The sequence below is a fragment of the Scyliorhinus torazame genome, chromosome 12 (assembly GCF_047496885.1).
Source record: "Scyliorhinus torazame isolate Kashiwa2021f chromosome 12, sScyTor2.1, whole genome shotgun sequence".
In the NCBI taxonomy this organism is placed as follows: domain Eukaryota; kingdom Metazoa; phylum Chordata; class Chondrichthyes; order Carcharhiniformes; family Scyliorhinidae; genus Scyliorhinus; species Scyliorhinus torazame.
The window spans coordinates 23,759,360-23,780,289 of NC_092718.1; the positions used below are offsets into that span (position 1 = coordinate 23,759,360).

A 20,930-nucleotide genomic window follows, 5' to 3' on the forward strand; every position below is an offset into this window, starting at 1 on the left:
CCTACTATGTATTTTCTTTTCTTCCCATGTATTTAATGATCTGTTGAGCTGCTCGCAGAAAAATACTTTTCACTGTACCTCTGTACACGTGACAATAAATAAATCCAATCCAAGTCTCCAACCTATCTGTATCCTGTTCTATCCTCTGACGATCCTCGACACTGTCAGCAACTCCATCAATCTTCGTGTCATCTGCAAATTTACTAATCAGACCACCCACCTTTTCCTCCAGATCATTTATATATCCTACAAACAAGAGGTCCCAGCACTGATCCCTGTGGAATCACCATTCAGAAAAACACCCACCGGTGTTCTATAACCAAGCCAGTTCTGCATCCATCTAGCCAGCGCACCACAAATCCTATGTGATTTTAGTGCCAGTCTGCCATGTGGGACTTTGTCAAAGGCCTTACTAAAGTCCATATAAACTACATCCACAGCCCTTCCCTCATCAATTTTCTTTGTCACGTCTTCAAAAAAACTCAATTAAGTTGGTGAGACATGACCTTCCCCGTACAAAACCATGCTGCTTGTCACTAACTAATCCATTTTCCTCCAAATGTGCAGACATGCTGTCTCTCAGTATCTTTTACAAAAGCTTCCCCACCACTGTTGTCAGGCTCACCGGCCTATAACTTGCTGGGTTGACCCTGCTTCCTTTCTTACACAGCAAGATTCCACAAACAAGGAGTGATAATGATCAGATGCATTTAGGGATATTGGTTGACGGATAAGAGGACAGGCAAGGTTTTACCATCTTATCTGAAATATGGCACTTCTGGCAATGTAATGCTCCCTTGACACTGGTCTGTTGGCCTATATTTGAAACTGTACCCTTTGATTTGAGATGAGTACAACCATCAATGGCCAAAGCCTACAGTACAGAACAATATCAATTTTACTCCCTACTTTTTCAGTGTTGAGCTAGATCAAGAAGTAGCGATTAGGTGATAACAAGTGTATAAGGATGAAGTAAAAACTCAAACGGACCAGCAGTTCCACAATTTTGAGGTTTCAGAACTGTTCAAGTTGGAGACGACACCCCACTGACTCCATTCCAATACAGAAATCCGAGACAGACACCAAGTATGGTCAAGAGCAGCAGACTGTAGGTGAAGTATGATAACATTTAAACATTTTTTCCCCAAACTCTTGAGTAAAACTATCACTTCCTAACTCTGATGACGTGGACTTAATACTGACTCCAGTTGCAGATTGCATGCTTGCCATTTTCAAAGACTGCATCACTCCTGTTCGCAGAACAGAGTCAAGACATGGTTTCTTTTGGCGAAAATATATCTGCAATAAGGTGGATCCCTGAAGTTCTTCTAATCCGCTGTTATTTGTGATTGTGGTAGCTATAAGAACAGCAGCTTCACTGGACTGCAAATACCTTTGTGATGGGAGAGACCCAACAAAGTGAACAAGTGTTGATATTGGCTCCTCCTAATTCCAGCTGCTGCCAACTAAACTTCAATTATTATGTTACAGACTAAATGTCTTATGATATGAGGGAGCAATGGAATTAAAAACATAACAGGTTTGTGAAAAGTGCTTTCATTTTGAATAATTCCCTTGCCCTAGATTCCAGAGGAAGTGAATGTTAAGTATTTACCATGGTGAGATTCTAGCCTTGCTTCCCTTTTCTGTAATTTAACATTCCCTTGATGATTGCCACCTCCTCCCAAAGCAAATTGAATCAATGGTGCCTTCTCATGGAGTATTGAAACTGAAGCCTTGTCAGTTGAGCTGCAATGTTTTACAAGGAGCAGACCTTTTCTTGACACTGCATTTATAGGAATGGAATTTATTTCCTTGATTTCTTTTTTAAATAACAATCCGTTATACCTGCTGCACCAGGGTTTAGGTACGAACACATTGCCCCAAAGTGGCAGAAAATTATGATCTGTCAGTTTAGCTCCAAATTGAAGGCACATCATAGTGGGGAAGTGCAGAGCTGTTGGACAGAAGTATAATGGCACACCGCCTCAAGCCTGGCTTTATTTTCCGTTCTTTGCTTCAATGACCCTGCATTACCTTGCTTGACAGTTGTTGGTATCGGAGGGAAAATACTAGGAGTGTGATTTCTGTTCAGAAAGTGAGAGGTTGTTTGCAAACCTCAGAAACCTCATTGCTTTATGTTCAAAAATAATATTTCTAAACCGGAGTGAGCAAGGACAGCCAGGCCCCAATAAGTACAATCTGGAGACCTGCTCCCAGCACTGTGTTAATTCTCCACCAGATAAGAATAGCACACGGTGTGCACCACCTACCCCTGTCTTCCCTCCATGTAGGAAAGTTCTGTCTCTCCCTGTTGACCACCTTGAGGGAGAGCTGTTAATGAAGCTATGCAGAGGTTGCAAGTCACTCCGGTTGGATCTTTAATTTTGCTTTTTTTTTTAGCTCCGCAACTAGTGCCAATCTGTTTTTCTCATTACTTCTTTAAACAAAACCTTTTGTGAAGTGCAAGTCTCACTTGGAAGGAATACAAACATCTCAACCTTATCAACAATAATTGGCCCTCACGATTCTAATATCTTTTTTTAAAGTTCTTCAAGTGAGACATACTTTTAAGCAGTAAAATAAACAAAAGATTTAATTTTGCTAAAGGTTGCCTGTAGCCATTCATGAGGATGCAAACTCAACATTTTGTTCAAAAGGAGTGATCAATTCAGATCTCATTTTGCTTGGAATTTGCATTCTATCCCCACTAATCTTAGCTCCCACGTTTGAACACCCACTTGGTCCCACAAAGTTTACATATTTATCACGTTCTGCAAATACATTGAACAAGAAAAACAGAACCAAGAAAAACCTTATTATATGGCACACCTTATGATCCAGTTGGAGATGGACCACACTTGAGAAAGGTACAGTTTATGACTGAAGCAGAAGTAAATGCAGTGAAAGAATGTTGTATTACCCTGGCTAGCATTTCCTCACTGCAACTCGACTTGTGTTCCCTAGGACTTGGAAGAAAATTGCTCAAGAAAAGACCTATCAAATCAGCTAAATCTCTTGTCTTCCATAACCTTAAATAATGCCCACCAATGATGTTTGACTAGTTCCTGAACCCTCAAAATAAACAATTCCAAAATACGTGTTTACTCCAACAACCTAAGCTATTTATTTATTGAAAGACTTGAATAGTGAGAATTCCTGGGCCGTATTTCTTCTGATATTTCTCTGCCAGATTTTATCAATTGTTCCCCTGTTACAAAACTCTATCCTTCAATTTACCATCAGCAACATTATGCGAAACTAGTTAATATATTTATAAAAATGTGCTTATAAAGTAAGCTATGTTTATGACCAGGATTTAAATCATTTTCCAGTGGTCCCAGGCCAGAGACCGAGTGACCGCGCTATCATTGTGGTTTCTGTCTTGGGGCTTGCCAGTTTAGTGCTAACATGGGACCAGGAAGTGACTGAGATTCAAAGGCAGCTTGGAGTTTGATCACCATTTCGCCAAATCCTACATTTATTTATTTAGCTTTTATACATTACAGTTTTTCCATCAAAAAATTAAGTCAGTTAGTTGCTGATCGAGAAGTTTTCTTTTGCAGAATGCAGCATGTTTTCAGCATTCTACCCACCTCTTATACTCCACCCTGGTCAATTTGTCAGTCATGAAGTTAATTATGTAATCGTAGTGAACTCCGCAGCCTATGCCAGCCAGTTCACCTGGATGGATGGGTAGAGGAGAGTTGTTAGTGTAAAGTTGCTTGAAGCCCTAGTGCTGCTGTTAGACATTCTGGGGGAAAAAATTACATTTTCAAATTTTATGCTGTAAAGTGGCAAGGAACGCATAAAATGACATATTGCTTCTTGCCCTAAATGTACTTAACTTATTACTTTAGAAAATCTAGACACTCTTTAAACTATGCCCAAACTATTATCCTCCTCGCCAACTGTACCTCTGAAAAATCAGCCGAGGACAGAATACAAAATATATTGGATTGAACGGTCGGACAATGCTAAGAACTGTTGCTTCACAGCACCAGGGTCCCAGGGGCCAGGATCGAACCCGCGTCCTTGAGGCAGCAGTGCTAACCACTGTGTCACTACCACCCTTCATGAGGAGAGTTCAGAGAAGCAATGAGCGTCTTGGTAAAAGACACGTCAATAGTTCCAATAAAGTGTCAGAAAATTAGTCTTTTCTTGGTGATGAAAGTTTTTTTTAATGCAGCAATCAAAACCAAACTTTGCTGTTTGGGATTTCAATATGTGAGTTATGTGGGTTGTTTCACCCTCTTAAGGCAAGATCAGGAATGAATATTTGGATCTAGATTTAGAAACGTCCAGACATTTTTAGACTTTCAGAAATGAATGGAAGTGTAAATTTTACCCCTTGAGCTATTTTCTTTAGTGATCCAAATGGTAATTACACAGCATTTCACCATTTTCCCCATTCCCTTCTGTCTCATATACAAATCCATTGTTTTCTTTTCTTCATATATAGCACCTGCTTCAAGTTCCTTCCATGGTACTTTTGTTACAAATACAGTGTTTATAAGAAGGTTATCTTTTGGGACTTTTCTTTAATTTGGGGTAAGATGAAGGTGTGACCTGTTCTGAGTTCTGCTGATAACAAACCTTGGGAACAAAGAACAATACAGCACAGGAACAAGCCCTTCGACCCTCCAAGCCTGTACTGGTCATGATGCCAACCTTTGCCAAAACTCTCAGCACTCCCTTGTGCTGTATCCCTCTATACCGTTCCTACCCATGGGTAGTTTTGCTTGTTAGGGGTTAAAGGGAGCCCAGATTGTTTTACTGAAAATGTGAAAGATACTTGTACCTGTAAACAATGACCTGCACAGCGGTGCTGACGGTGGATAGATTGAGTTTCCAAGTCCAATCGAGGTGTTAGGAATGTCAGATTTTATAAATGATTATACTTTAAACTGTCTACTTAATTCCAAAATAGAATTAGGGGTCCAGAGGATAGCTAATTAGCATTTCTGCTATGATTCATCTTATTGGCTTTTGTGAGGTGAAGAATCCATGTGCAGCCATTGTAGAAGTGGTTGCAGACTTTGCTTAAAGATCACTTAACTTTGCAGACTTGGGCAGTGTGCAGAGGGAGAGAGGTTGCAAGCCTCCGTTGTTACCCACACACTGCTTGGATTGAAGAGACCAGATTTGTGAGGGTTTAAAAGAGGCTGGAAGGTTTGCCTAGTTTTGATTAGAGAGAAGAATCTCCAATTCGTCCCCCACTTGTGAAAGTTAATTCTGGGATTAGGAGTTAACTGGCTGGGAAAGGAAAAGAAGAGAAAAGCAGCAATGAATAAAGAAAAAATGAATGAAAAAAGGAAAAAGTCCTTGGGAGCTAAGAATTACTTTGAACGGTGCCTGGAGAATAATGGACAGAATAATGGAGGGGGATTTTCTTTTGTGGTTTAGTTTATAATGTTAAGTTGATTACTTAATATAGTTTTTAGCCCTTATTGCTTTAATTTGTTTGTTACAGTAAAAACCTTAAAACTTGACAATCTGTTGCATGATCCTTTCAGCCAGCCACTGGAAGTTCAATTAAAAAAATAAAAAATAAAAAAAATCTCTACTTGAGATGCAAGTTTCTTTAAAAACTGAGTAAAAAAGAATTCTTTCCCCCCACCCCCAGTTTTCATACCGTTAATATTTTGAATGTGTCCCTAGGATTTGAGCTCTTTAGTTGATTTTCTTCTAAATCTAAAGCTTGATGCTATTCATGCATCTTTCCTCATAACCTACCTTTATGATACTGGAATCTTTGCCATTACTCTCTTGCGCCCTTCAAAGACAAAAATGACCTTAGTGTTCTGGTCAGTGGGCATTCACTGCTGCCCTCAATGATAATTCAGCTATCGCTGTAGTGCGGATTACACATTTCCCAAAGTCAATTTGAATCTGGTGCCAAGTCGAGGGATCCACCCTCATCCAAAACAGTGATTTCATCAAACATTATAAGCAGCCAGTCACTTTGAAGAATTGACACCGACAACAAATCAGGAATCCAATTTTGCAGAGAGCAAAATACGAATTGGGGCATGCACAACAGAAGTAGAAATATCAAACTTTTTTAAAAAACGAATGTATACAAAGTTCAATGGATTCTGCTGGGTTTCCAGGTTTAACTGTACATGTTCAAAGTGTATTGACAGCAAATACTGATAATTTCTCTATCATTTAGAGCTGCAAAACCCAGGCCTTTACCCCTCCTAGAATTCTGTGACCTGTTATCTGCCAGTGCACTGCACTTGTTAATTCAGGAATTTCCCAGCCCAGCTGTCTGCCAGATGTTGGGTGTTATTTGTTCAGATTATTCCACAAACATCTGCTCTATACTTAAACAAACATTTAAATGGCAGGAATGGGCCGTGTAATAATTGTCAGCTTGTAAATTTTACCTGACACACTTGCACACAGCATTTCTGCTTTCTATTAGATTCAGACCCAGATTTTCTGTTCAGGACCCTGCTCTTTGTTTATCCTTAATTCAAAAGCTCGACTTCCTATCATAGTTAGCATGGCTTCCTACAACAGCTGTTCCCCGTTAAGTCAGGAACATGTGACACAGGAGGACTTTGCATGTTTGGGGCTCGCCCACTCGTACCAGATGGCTGGGTGTCGTTTTTCATGTTCATGGAAAATGATAAATCATAATAGGAGACAGTGTGGTGAATCTTGATATGCAGGGTGAGTGTGGAGGTTGGGGGAATTAGCTGCCTTGGCAGGACAAGAAAGGGCATTTCAAAGATGCATGAATAGCATCAATAAATTGAAACCAGGAAGATTTTAAGGGGGGGGGGGGGTTTGTTGAGGTTATCTTACAGGAGAACACATTTGTTTTTTATTCAGAAGCATTCTTTGCTGAGGCACCTCAATATTGCATTTTCCTCACTGTATCATACATTGTTCGTAAGAACAGTTCATCTGGGTAACATTACTGTTACCTGCTGCTTTGTGACAGTAAGCTATACATTCCAAGACAACTGCAGCATTTTGCAGGAGGTAGGGCTCCAGGATGTGAAGCGATTTATTGATTGAAAAAATGTAAATTCTTCGCATGCCAAGGGCTGATTTTACATCCGACAGTCCTTTTCTTTCTTTACAAGCCCATTGTGCCCTAACACCAGTTGACCCTGATTGACACTGCTGCACTCACCATGTAATAAAAAAAATGTTCTCCCTTGCCTCCTGCGACCCAGCCTACATGCAGTCAACATTCTAGAACTCAGCGTATTCTACGTATCTGTCAACTATGTCCTTGCCGGGCAGCACGGTGGCGCAGTGGGTTAGCCCTGCATCACAGCGCCGAGGTCCCAGGTTCGATCCCAGCTCTGGGTCACTGTCTGTGTGGAGTTTGCACATTCTCCCCGTGTTTGTGTGGGTTTCACCCCCACAACCCAAAAATGTGCAGGTTTGGTGGATTAGCTGCGCTAAATTGCCCCTTAATTGGAAAAAAATGAATTGGGTACCAGTTTTAAAAAAAAAACGATGTCCTTGCCAGCTTCCATTGCCTCCTCGACCCTTGGGAATTCACTTGAAATACATTGCGATTTTTTCAAACCCATCGGTGGCCTTACCTGCCCATCGCTGCGGCCCTGTTTAGATCTGTATCCCAACATGCACTTAGTGGAAAATAAGTTAGTACCTTAGAATCTCTTTGCTAAACACACGCCTTCAAAGCCATATAATCTTTCTCTTTAACTATTGCCAACTGTAACCTCTGCACACTATTCGGTCAGTACTCTCATGTAAAGTGTCTTGCGCTACTTGACATCTGAAAAGTGTTACCTAAATGCTAGTTGCTATTGTCATTGTAGAATGTGGCCTGTAATGATTGGTCCAGCAATGACCCACCTTCGAGTATCCTCTCAATGCTGTTTGGCCTCCCCATGAACAATGAATGGGGTAGTGGAGGATGCCAGTCCCCACGCAACTATACCCCAAGAAGTCAGCAACTTCTGAAGAAGTAGGGGGAAGAAAGTGAGCTTGTGTAACTTTGGGTAAATGAGTTCCAACTTTATTGGCTGTACAGAAATAAAATCTCCAGGAAATTGGTTGGGGTTAGTTATACACCCCAGCAACCAACTGCATCTCTATATCCCCTAAAACTGAAGGCGCAGCACATGGAAGAGAAAAGTATCAGGAAAATGCTGAATCCTCTCCGAGGCAGTCCACGACACACACTGTACTGGAGACCAAAACAATACAGTTGTGAATAATTAACCTATCACACCAAGTGGGCCACAGATCAAATGACACCATGTAGCACCTGTTGCTTAAATATGTTGCTTTCTGCCAGACGTTTCTCCCTGAGAATTCGGCATATTCAAAAATAACTTTGTACATATTTAAATACAACACGTAAAGGATATATTTACTCCCCGTACCGTGAAACTAAATGTACAAGTGTGAGGCGAATTAGAAAAAGTAATGCAAAAAAAATGGTTGCTTAAAATTTTTTAGCATCTTGATCTTGTTAAGTAATTCCCAATAATTAACAGCAATCTGTTTCGTGATCAGATCTGGAGGAGTGACAGGAGTTTGACCGTGGGAAAGGGTCCGCTTAATTAATTCCAGGTTTTTCCAACACTTGCAATTTAATTCAGATTAAAGTACATTCTCTCCATGCTGTCCCTCGCATTCCTCCTCCCCTGCAAGCTCCCAGACCCTCAACTGAGATTAACTCAGCCTTCAGAACAAGCACCAAATGTCAAATCTATGAAATAACCGCCATTGTAGGTGCCTGCCTTTATTGCAGTCCAGTGTCTCCTTTGTATCACACTATGAAAGAGGATGTAAACATTTTTGTCAAAATATATCCGAAAACTAGTTCACTTTTGCTGCACCCATTATAATACTTAGAACTCCTCCTGTGAACTCCCCAATTAAATCAACAGATGAGCTTTTTTTAAACTACCAAAATTTTGGTTCAGATTGTTGATCATTTAGCCCTATTTTCAAAAGTCCCAATGCATCTTCCCCTAGCTGTGTCTACATTCAATCTGTCATTCTCATTAATAACTATAATCAAACACGTGAAAACTGTTGTTTTTCTTTTAACTATTTTTCCGTGTTAACCAAGATAAGAGATATTAGTGCTGGCAAATTAAATGCTTTCTGTGCCAATCTTTCCGACTGTTCCTATTCTTAGTGTCATTAGCTATTTCAGCCATTGCCTGTATTTGTGCTCCCTGGCATCCTTCGGATGTTGTGAAGAAGGAATAAAATAATCTATTTCTATAACACATCACATCTTTCAGAGAGTCCCAAGCACCGCACAGCTGCACAGGAAATGATGTCGACCAGTATCATTTCAAAGTGTCATCTGGCATCTCTGAACATTCACCTGCACCAACAGAACGGGCAGCTGAGACCACTGTTTACCCAAAAGGATGGCACTCTGCTGCACCAGCCTAGATATGTGTTCAACCCTCACCAAGAGTTCACACCCAAAATATTAACCTGTCCTTTCTGCCCTCAGACACTGAGAGACCTCCTGCCATTATTTTCCGATTTTACATCAGAGTGGGGATGAGTACATCTCCCTAACCTGCACTCCAAGCACCCTATAAATGTGTTTCTAACAAACGGAAATAAGAGCAGATTTCTGAACACGCTGAAACCTTGGTAAAAATCAGCCACTTTCTCTCAACTGGTGGGGTGATAGCACCCCCTGGTGTTCCCTCACGCTGCCCTGTTCTGCTGGAATGTCCAACATGTTTATGGGAGGTGACAAACAACAAGAAACAATTTCAGGTGAAACCAGTAAAAACACTTCTAACGGGGCAAGTTTATGATGTTGACACAAATGTGTTTCGAACAGTGACTTGTTTAACTTTTACCTCCTTAATTTCCCTTCTCCCCTGACTTGTTGGGATACAGATCCATACAGCCTTGTGCGGACTCATTTAAGTGACCATTCCCCACATGTGAGCTGAGGCAGCGAGTACATGTCACAAGGATATTTAGCCATGGGGCGCTGTGAAGAAGGTGCACAATGGGTACATTTTTTGCAGGATGGGACAAAAAAAGGGTCATGAGATACCTCCTTGTCCAACCAACATCTCACCCTCACCCCCACCCCCACTTCACTGCCCCCAGCCAAGTAACAGAACAGGGGCAAAATGCTGCATGTTACAGAGGTGGGACGTGTGGAGGGTGCTGTTTAGCCACTGGAAAGTATTTGAACAGACTCTTTTGAAATGAAAGCTCTGGTCCTGAAGAGTGAGCAATTGTAATGTTTCTTGAACACCTCAATGCTCTGCTGTCTGGGACAAATCTCTGAACCATTGGCGGGTGTCCCACAGCATCACTGCTCATTTCCTGACAGGAACCTTACCCCATTCCCTGGGCCCGTGAACGCAGCAAATGCAGGAGCTTCCATCCAGCACAGCACAAGCAGGCATTCTCTGGAATAACCCGATCCACACGTACAGAGAGAGCATTCAGCTCCGGGGCTGCATTCCAACAGGGCAGATTTTAACCCTCCCATCCCCAAGGGGCGATTTGATGGGTGTGTTTACAATTGCGAAGGGAAGGAACAAGAGCAGAGAGTAATGAATAGTTGGAAGTGAGTGAAAGGTGCAGGAAGAAAGGTGAGAGGTAGGCCATATCAGCTGTAAATGGTTCATACAGCCAGGAGGGAAACCTTTTTGACACATGGGACTGTGCGGAGCTTGTGAGTGAAGCAACATCCAGGATAGATAGATGATTGAAGGAAAGAAGGTCATATGGAAACAGAATAGGGATATGGGAAGCAGGACTTTGCTCACATGGAGGATAAGCGCCAACATAATCATAGAATTTACAATGCAGAAGGAGACAATTCGGCCCATCGAGTCTGCACCGGCCCCTGGAAAGAGCGCCCTATTTAAGCCGACACCTCCACCCCATTCCCGTATCCCAGTAACCCCACCCAACCTTTTTGGACACTTAAGGGCAATTTAGCATAGCCAATCCACCTAACCTGCACATCTTTGAACTGTGGGAGGAAACCGGAGCACCCAGAGGAAACCCACGCAGACGTGGAGAACGTGCAGACTCCGCACAGACAGTGACCCAAGCCGAGAATCGAACCTGGGGCCCTGAAGCTGTGGAGCAACAGTGATAACCATTGTGCTACCGTGCCCCCCCCCCCCCCCCCCCGCACAATGTGTTTCACGTGTTTTGCCATGTAAAATATTGTATGAATTCAGCCATTTGTCACAGGTGAGCTTCTATCCCTGTCTACCTGTTGCCATCTACATCTCTCTTTCTCCCTCTGTCTCTCACTACCCATAAAATCTCTGTCCCGCTTCAAGTTCTGCTTGTTAAATAAGGACAGGGCCAGGTTCAACTGTGACCCCTGTGTCCATCTAAAATGGCCGCCCGCAAAGGATAATGGCAATTGTGGTCAAGTCGGGACACAGACAGACAGTATTGGGCAAAGGGAAACCAAACCGAACTGAAATTTGCACCTGTTCAAGGTCAATCACCGATTTCCCCAGGACAATAGACTCAAATTAAAGAATAGCAACAGTAGCAGACTCACCGGCGCCACCTCCTTATTTGGAAGGACATACGTACTTGGGACAATGGTAACTAGGACCCGCCCAGCCAGCGAGGTACCCGCCCTTAAATTGGCCAGTATCGATTAGGGAGAGCGACACCCTATCGATCCATTGGATCCTGAGTTAGTACCACCCAAAAGGGCGCAAAAGAGGAGAAGGATAAGAGGCCTTGCGCCACTAGGGATTGGTCTCTTTTGGGACCGGCCTGTGCCCACACCAACTGCAGCATAACGACCAGCCAAATTCAAGACCTGCGATCGCTACCTGAGAGAGACGAGCCGCAACCGAGACGACTTCAAGCCGACACACGGCCGGTCATCCAGAAATTAAGTAAAGGTCATCTTAGTTGATCGGTGTAGTTTAATGTGTAGCGTATATCATTGCACATAGAGATAAGTCTTGTGCTTAATAATAAACTGTCTTTTGAACTAACATGCTGGTTGTGTGGTCATTCGGTCAATACAAGAAACATTTGCAGCTTGTGGTTTGTTAATAAAAGTAGCAACCCCCCCCCCCCCCCCCCCCCCCCATACACACACGCGCACACACTGTTGTATAGACTGCTGGCACACAATCTCTATGCTTGTGGAAATGGAAGGCCACATGATGAGATTGCAGGATGTGACCAATGCCTGCTGAATTTCCATGCCAGCCAGAGTTAGCACATTGAAGGAGGAAAGCTCTCATTATTTTAGACAAAAAGCTGCTCATTGTCTGCAGAGATGGAGATAGAATAATGAACAATACAGCACAGGAACAGGCTCTTCGGCCCTCCAAGCCTGTACCGGTCATGATACCACCCTTGGCCAAAACCCTCAGCACTTCTTAGTGCCGTATCCCGCTATAGCCATCCTATCCATGTATTTGTCAAGATGCCTTTTGAATGCCGTTAATATATCTGCTTCCACAACCTCCCCTGGCAACGCGATCCAATCACTCATCACCCTCTCTGTAAAAAACCTGCCTTGCACATCTCCTCTAAACTTTGCCCCATAGACCTTAAACATATGCCCCCTGCTGACTGACCCCTCCACCCTGGGAAAGAGTGCCTGCCCATCCAATCTATCAATGCCCCTCATAATCTTGTAGACCTCTATCGGGTCTCCCCTCAACCTCCATCGTTCTAATTAAAACAGTCCGAGTCTGTTCAGCCTCTCCACAAAGCTAACACCCTCCAGACCAGGCAACATCCTGGTAAACCTCTGCACCCTCTCCAAAGCCTTGACATCCTTCTGGTAGTGTGGCGACCAGAATTGTGCGCAATATTCCAAGTGCGGCCGTACAAATGTTCTATACAACTGTTGCTTGACTTGCCAGTTTTTATACTTGATGCCCCGTCCAATGGAGGCAAGCATTCCATATGCTTTCTTGACTACCTTGTCCACTTGTGTTGCCACTTTAAAAGATCTGTATGCCCAGATCTCTCTGACTTTCTATATTCCGAAGAGTTTTGCCATGTACTGTATATTTCCCCTCTATGTTAGACCAACCAAAATGCATTACCTCACATTTGTCCGGATTAAACTCCATTTGCCATTTCTCTGCCCAAGTCTCCAACCTATCCATGTCCTGCTATATCCTCTGACAATCCTCAAAACTATCTGCCACTCCACCAACCTTGGTTTCATCTGCAAACTTACTAATCAGACCAACTATATTTTTCTCTAAATCATTTATGTATAACTACAAACAACAGAACCCCCAGCACTAATCCCTGTGGAACACCACTAGTCACAACCTTTCATTCAGAAAAACACCCTTCTACTGCTACCTTCTGCCTTCTAGTTCTGCATCCATCTTGTCACCTCACTTCTGATCCCATGTGACTTCACCTTTTGTACCAGTCTGCCATGAGGCTTTACTGAAGTCCATGTAAACAACATACACCGCCCTCCCCTCATGATTCATCCTTGTCACCTCCTCAAAAAACTCAATCAAGTTAGTGAGGCACAATCTCCCCTTCGTAAAACCATGCTGTCTATCACTAATGAGTTCATTGCTTTCCAAATGGGTATAAATCCTGCCCATGAGAATTCTCGCCAATAATTTACCTACTACCAATGTGAGGCTCACCGGCCTACAGTTTTCTGGATTATCCCTGCTACCTTTCTTAAACAGCGGTACCACATTAGCTATTCTCCAGTCCTCTGGGATCTCACCTGTAGCCAATGAGGATACAAAGATGTCAGTCAAGGGATGGTAGTGTATTCCACCCGATGGAAATAGCATTGGGACCACATCAATTACTTTGTTATGTGGGCTGATTATGGCCACTGTGTTACTGAACTGGTTATGAAGCTCCCACCTCACTTGTGAAAAGTGGTAAATGTCATTAAGTAGTTACCGGGATGAGTGCAGCTCTGAAAACACTCAAGAATCTCAACACCATCCAGGACAAAGGAGCCCTCTTGATTGCCACCACATCTACCATCTTAAATATTCATTCCCTCCTGTGCTGACACACAGTCTCAGCCCTGTGTACCACCTGCAAGATGCACTGCAGCAACTCACTAAGGCTCCTTCGACAATACCTTCCAAAACTCCACCATCTAGTAAGAGAAGGGCAGCAGATGAATGGGAACACCATCACATGACTTGGAAATATATCACTGTTCCCTCACTGCCGCTGGAAGCAGAATAAAGTTCCCTCAAATTTGCCCCAACAAGTGCCAATTTCGATGTTGTTTGTACAGAAAAGGCTGCATCACAGGGAGGAAGAAAAGATGTTTTAAAACATTTTTAAAAATATCAAACTCAGATATTCTGCATTTGTTTCATGTTAAATTCTATTTATTTTTCCAGCAGCGAACATGTCTAACAAATGCATTGAACATTATCTTTGTGGTTGAGTGGTGTGGGTGTAGCGTCAGACTTTCTCCAGTTACTGCTGTCCTCCACGTTGTCTGTCAATCTTCTCCCTTCTTCTTCACCACTGGTCTCGCGCTGGGTCACAAATCCACCAAAATCGTTGCTTCGCACCTCATCCTCTTCATGCATGAGTCCAGCTGTTGAGCGGTTGTCCAATTTCAGTCCTGTCCTCAGCTGCTGTCCTGCCATGTAGACTTACCAGTAGCAGAGGAAGGGAATATCACTTGGTAGGTATCAATAGTAGAAACCTTAGCTCATCTTTTCCTTCCCTATCGGGACTCTGAGGACAATTATAGCGCCAACCTCCACATTTCCGAACCCGTTACTATCCCAGTTAAGAACACCTAACTCAGCATCAGTTGGAATCTGTCCTGTCCACATGGCGCAGTACGACACTGATAGAGTCATGCAAGAATCATAGAATCCCTACAGTATAAAAGGAGGCCATTTGGCCCATCGAGTCTGCACCAACCCACTGAAAGCGCACCCATCCTAGGCCCACTCCCCCATCCTACCTTTGGACACTAAGGGCAAGAGCGGCACGGTAGCACATTGGTGAGCGCTGTTGTTTCGCAGGGCCAGGGACCCGAGTTTGATTCCCGCCTTGGGTCACTGTCTGTGCGGATGTTCTGCGGATGTCTGTCTGCATGTTCTCCCCGTGTCTGCGTGGGTTTCCTCCGGTTTCCTCCCACAAGTCCTGAAAGACGTGCTTGTCAGGAGAATTGGGCATTCTGAATTCTCCCTCCGTGTACCTGAACAGGTGCCGGAATGTGGCAACGAGAGAATTTTCACAGTAACTTCATTGTAGTGATAATGTAAGCCTACTTGTGACACTAATAAAGATTATTATTATTATTAATTTATCATGGCCAATTCACCTAACCCGCACATCTTTGGACTGTGGGGTGAAACTGGAGCACCCGGAGGAAAGCTAAGCAGACGCGGGGAGAACGTGCAAACTCCACACACAGTCACCAATGGTTGGAATCGAACCCTGGCACTGTGAGGCAGCAGGGCTAACCACTGTGTCGTCTCTTTAACAGCTAGGGCAGCTCACGTTTAGATGATCTTGAAATTGGTGCCAATTTTAGCGGCAGGTCTCTGAAAGCATTGAATTTGCTCTGTTTTGCACCTATCGATCTGTTCTATAGAATTGCGTCTAAAATATAGGTCCAATACTGAGCTGTTTGATGTTGACCTGTTCTCAACTACTGAACAATCAGTCGGAAAGATTTCCTGCAAAACGGCTGGTCCAGATGAGTGAAAATAAAAGTGCTCAACATTTTGTAGCAAAATATAAGATGATTTCGAGATACTTTGGGGAGCAGTTTATCCCATGCTATTGAAACTTTAGCAGACTTTAAACATGAAAATTAAGGTGAAAGGATCTGCAGTTGTTGTATCTAACCTCTTCCAGCATGTTTCCACAAATATCTGTCCAATCATGGCACCCTGTGCACCCCAATTTCATTGAGACCATAAGACATAGGAGCGGAAGTAAGGCCATTCGGCCCATCGAGTCCACTCCACCATTCAATCATGGCTGATTTCAACTCCATTTACCCGCTCTCTCTCCATAGCCCTTAATTCCTCGAGAAATCAAGAATTTATCAACTTCTGTCTTAAAGACACTCAACGTCCCGGCCTCCACCGCCCTCTGTGGCAATGAATTCCACAGACCCACCACTCTCTGGCTGAAGAAATTTCTCCTCATCTCTGTTTTAAAGTGACTCCCTTTTATTCAAAGGCTGTGCCCCCGGGTCCTAGTCTCCCCTGCTAATGGAAACAACTTCCCTACATCCACCCTATCTAAGCCATTCATTATCTTGTAAGTTTCTATTAGATCTCCCCTCAACCTCCTAAACTCCAATGAATATAATCCCAGGATTCTCAGACGTTCATCGTATGTTAGGCCTACCATTCCTGGGATCATCCGTGTGAATCTCCGCTGGACCCGCTCCAGTGCCAGTATGTCCTTCCTGAGGTGTGGGGCCCAAAATTGCTCACAGTATTCTAAATGGGGCACCATTTTGCCCCACCATTGTCTAGGCCTTGAGCTTTGGAAGTCCCTCCCTAAATGTTATTGTCTTGTTACCTCTGCTCCTTTAAGATAATAGCATGTTTATTTATATAGCACCTTTAACACAATAAAAAGTTCCGAGGCACTTCACAGAAGTATCAAAGCAGAATTTGACACCGAGCCACAACTGACCAAAGGCTTGATCAAAGAGGTGGGTTTTAAGGAGTGACTTAAAAGGAGAAAAGTGGAGACGTTTTGGGAGGGAAGTATGAAACTTTAGTGCCTTGACTACCGGAGGCACAGCCACCATCATCATCATGAATCCCTACAGTGCAGAAGGAGGCTATTTGGCCCATCGAGTCTGCACCGACCCTCCGAAAGATCACCCTACCCAGGACCCATTGCTCTGCCGTAACCTCGTAACCCTTGTGGACACTAAGGGACAATTTAGCATAGCCAACCCGCCTAACCTGCACATCTTTGGGCTGTGGAAGGAAACTGAGGCACCTGGAGGAAACCCACGCTAACACGGACAACAAGGACTCCTACATCAGACTCCTATTTATTGTTTACTGCTCTGCCTGCAACACCATGATCCCAGCCAAGCTTATATCAAAGCATAGGAATTGGCTCCTCCCTCTGCAACTGGATCCTCGACTTTCTGACCCACAGACCACAAACAGTAAGAAAAAACAACAATACCCCCTCCACGATAGTCCTCAATACTGGGGCCCCGCAAGGCTGCGTACTTAGCCCCCTACTCCCTGTACACATACGACCGCATGGCAAAATTTGGTTCCAACTCCATCTACAAGTTTGCTGTCAACAAGACCATAGTGGGTCGGATCTCGAACAACGACGTGTCAGATTACAGGAGGGAGATAGAGAACCTAGTGGAGTGGTGCAGTGACAACAATCTATCCCTCAATGCCAGCAGAGCTAAAGAGCTGGTCATTGGCTTCAGGAAGCAAAGTACTCTACACACCCCTGTCAGCATCAACGGGGCCGTGGTGGAGATGGTTAGCAGTTTCAAATTCCTAGGGGTGCACATCACCAAAAATCTGTCCTGGTCCACCCACGTCGACGCTACCACCAAGAAAGCACAACAGCGCCTATATTTCCTCAAGAAACTAAGGAAATTCGGCATGTCCATATTAACCCTTACTAACGTTTACAGATGCACCATAGAAATCATCCTATCGGGCTGCATCACAGCCTGGTATGGCAACTGCTCGGCCCAGGACCGCAAGAAACTTCAGAGAGTCGTGAACACAGCTCAGTCCATCACGCAAACCTGCCTGCCATCCATTGACTCCATCTACACCTCCCGCTGCCTGGGGAAAGCGGGCAGCATAATCAAAGATCCCTCCCACCCGGCTTACTCACTCTTCCAACTTCTTCCATCGGGCAGGACATACAAAATGCTGACCAGACTCCTAACGACCCTCTTATGGACCGATCTGATTAATACTACACTCCTGTATGCTTCACCCGATGCCTGTGTCTATGTATTTACCTTGTGTACCTTATGTTGCCATATTATGTATTTTCTTTTCTTTTCATGTACTAAATGATCTATTTGGGCTGCTCGCAGAAAAATACTTTTCACTGTACCTCAGTACACGTGACAACTAAACAAATCCAATCCAAAGTGCAATCTCCTCACAGGTAGTCACCCAAGGCCGGAATTGAACCAGGGTCCCTGGTGCTGTGAGGCAGCAGTGCTAACAACTGTGCCACCGTGGCGCCCTGATACTATTTCATGGGATGTGGGCATCACTGGCAAGGCCAGCCCTTTGCTGCCCATCCCTAATTGCCCTTGAACTGAGCAACAGCCAAGAGTCATGGCCGGGATTCTCCGAAATCCCGGCCAAGTGTTGACGCCAGCGTAAACACCGGAGTGGTGTACACCGGTGTCAACGGGCCTCCTGGCCCAGTTATTCTCTGGATTTCAGGGGGCTAGAACAGCGTTAGAGTGCTGTGCACTGCTCCAGGGCCGAAAGCCGGCCCTGCACGGCCGCCGCGGGACCGCGCATGTGCATGACGGACGGTACGGGTCCGCGCATGCGCGCGACGGCCGTCTCCACGCTGGCGCATGCGCGTGGTTGCCGTCTCCGTGCCGGCCCCTGCGCAACATGGCGGAACCTTACAGGGACCCGGCGCGGAGGAACATAGGCCCCCCCCCAGAATGAGCGTGCCTGCTGATCGGTAGCCCCCGATCGCGGGTCGTGCCACTGTGGAGGCCCCCCCCTCCCCGGAGTCGGATCCCCCCCGCCCCCACACCAGGACGCCCCCCCCGCAGCCAGAACGCACTCAGCCGTCGAGTGCGGAGAATCGCTGCGGGGTCGCTTACAACTGGAGAATCGGCGTCCCAGCGTCGGAGAGGCGTGGTGGGATTCCCGCGCCCCCGGCCGATTCTCCGACCCAGCTCGGGCTCGGAGAATCCCACCGCATGGGTCTGGAGTGGCATGTAGGGCAGAACAGGTGAGGGCAGACCAGTGGAGTGATTTTATTTGGGGCCATTTATGAAGCCGAAATTGGCGGAGTGCTCGTCTTGTCGTACTGTGGAGCTGGAGAAGATTTCAGAGACAGGGAAGCAGGGAAATTACTGAGAGATGCAAAAAAACCTATAAATTAGTAATAAAGGGGAATTTTAATTATCCTAACGTAAACTGGAGGCCATGGAAGGATTTGAAAGTGGTGAAAATTTTAAAATCGAGGTGCTGCTTAAGTGGAAATCAATGTAGGCCAGAAAGCACAGGGAGGGATGGACGAATAGGACTTGGTGTGAGTTGAGAAATGGAGCAGAGTTTCGGATGGCCTCAACTTTACTGAATATAGAATGTTGGAGGCCGCCCAGATACTGCTTAACATCTAATTCTTCGTGTCCTAACATCTGTCTCTTTCACCACCGAAGCAACTCTGGTTTTATTTGCCCTACTTTTCCCCTTGTGTCAACAGACCTCAACTGTACCCAAACCATCAACTCGACAAAGGCAGTCTATTGTTCTGTCACAGTGTTGTCTGCTAATTGTTCACTGCAAGTCACCCAGGGAAGGTCTATCCTCAACCCACTTTAAATGACGCCCTTCAACTAAATATATTTTACTCTAGATTGCTCCTTGTCTTTTTTTCAGAACCAACCTAAATCTCGTGACACTATGATCGTTGTTACCTAAATGTCTCCCGACTGACATGATCCTCATTCCCTGCAACCAGATCGAGCAAATCCTCTTTCCTTATTGGGGAAAAAAATGTACTGATCAAGCAAATTCCCCTAACCCCGCTTCAGAAACACATCTCCCACTCCGCTCTGTGTACTATTGCTTTCTCAGTTTATGTTGGGATCATTTAAGTCCCCCTTTATCACCAATCTATAAATTTTGCCCCTCTGTCATTTTCCTGCAAGTTTTCTCCTCTATACCTTTCCCATTAGTTGGTGGCCAATATAATAAACCAGGAGGCAACAGCACCACTGCTGTTTCTTAACTCAAACCAAATAGATTCTGTCCTTGACTCACCCCGCCCCCCACTTCCGGGATATCCTCTCTCTCCAGTATATTGTAATACTCCTGAATCAATACTGCCATTGCTCCTCCTCTCTTTCATTCCCTAACCTCCCTGAATACCTCATATTCAGGAATATTTAATATCTAGCCCTGCCGTTTCTTTGCGCCAAGTCTCTGCTATACCACAGCACCATATTGCCACATGACCAATTGCACCTCCAGCTCTCCAACCTTATTTACCACACTCTGTGCATCTACAGACATGCACTGTAAACCTGAATTAAATCTTACAGTATTTCCTCTCGATGTGACCTCACCTAATATCTGCTTCACCAATTGGAGGTGACTCTGAGGGATGTGTTAAGGTGATGTATAAAGTCATGCCTGTCTGCATTTATTAAACCACTGGCAGAGCTGTATTTTGCTTCTCATGAAACCCCCTTTAATGCTAATTTTACATTTCCCAATGGTTTAGTTGTAGCTTGGGCCTGCCATGGAAACACCAAATACGTACAGGAAACATGGAGTGAATTCTGAAAAATTCAGTTTGTGGGGTACAACACTTTAAGTCGGCCATTCTTTGAAAAAAAAACCTTGAGTATAATATAATAACTAATCTGTACCCTCACTATTTGAGGCTTTCTTCAACACCGTTAATGGGTCACTAAAGGGCAGTATCTTCTGACTCAACGCTTGGACCAAGGATTTTCTCAGCAACCATTTTGCCGTCATATTTAGGTTGATTCCCACCGAATTCTTCTGGGAGAATATCAGCTTCAATCTCCTTGAAAAAGTCTTCCAGCTCCTCGCCATGGATATAAACCTGTGAAGAAACAGTTCATGTTTATTCTGCGTCATAAGTAATTCAATTGGGCAAAAGCTCGGTAAATAAAATCACCTCTAAAAGGACTAAATTGAGCGGATAAGCAATTGTATATTAAGTTTGGTCTGTAGGGCACATGTTCAGTTGATGACACAATATAAGTATCT

General features: G+C 44.3%; 2 protein-coding genes across 6 annotated transcripts in view; one reads left to right on the top strand and one right to left on the bottom strand.

Annotated features, from left to right (window-relative positions):
* The window catches only part of LOC140387435 (monoacylglycerol lipase ABHD2-like), a 187,346-nt gene that overhangs the window by 114,655 nt on the left and 51,761 nt on the right, over nt 1–20,930 (top strand). The gene's annotated exons all lie outside the window — the stretch shown is intronic.
* Nucleotides 14,312–20,930, bottom strand: part of LOC140387436 (retinaldehyde-binding protein 1-like) — a 62,497-nt gene continuing 55,878 nt past the window's right edge. For all 5 annotated transcript variants that reach the window (XM_072470544.1, XM_072470543.1, XM_072470541.1 and 2 more), the window contains exon 8: nt 14,312–20,763. In XM_072470544.1, coding sequence (XP_072326645.1) covers nt 20,605–20,763 — 159 coding nt within the window. In that variant the 3' untranslated portion in view covers nt 14,312–20,604. The remainder of the gene's footprint in view (nt 20,764–20,930) is intronic.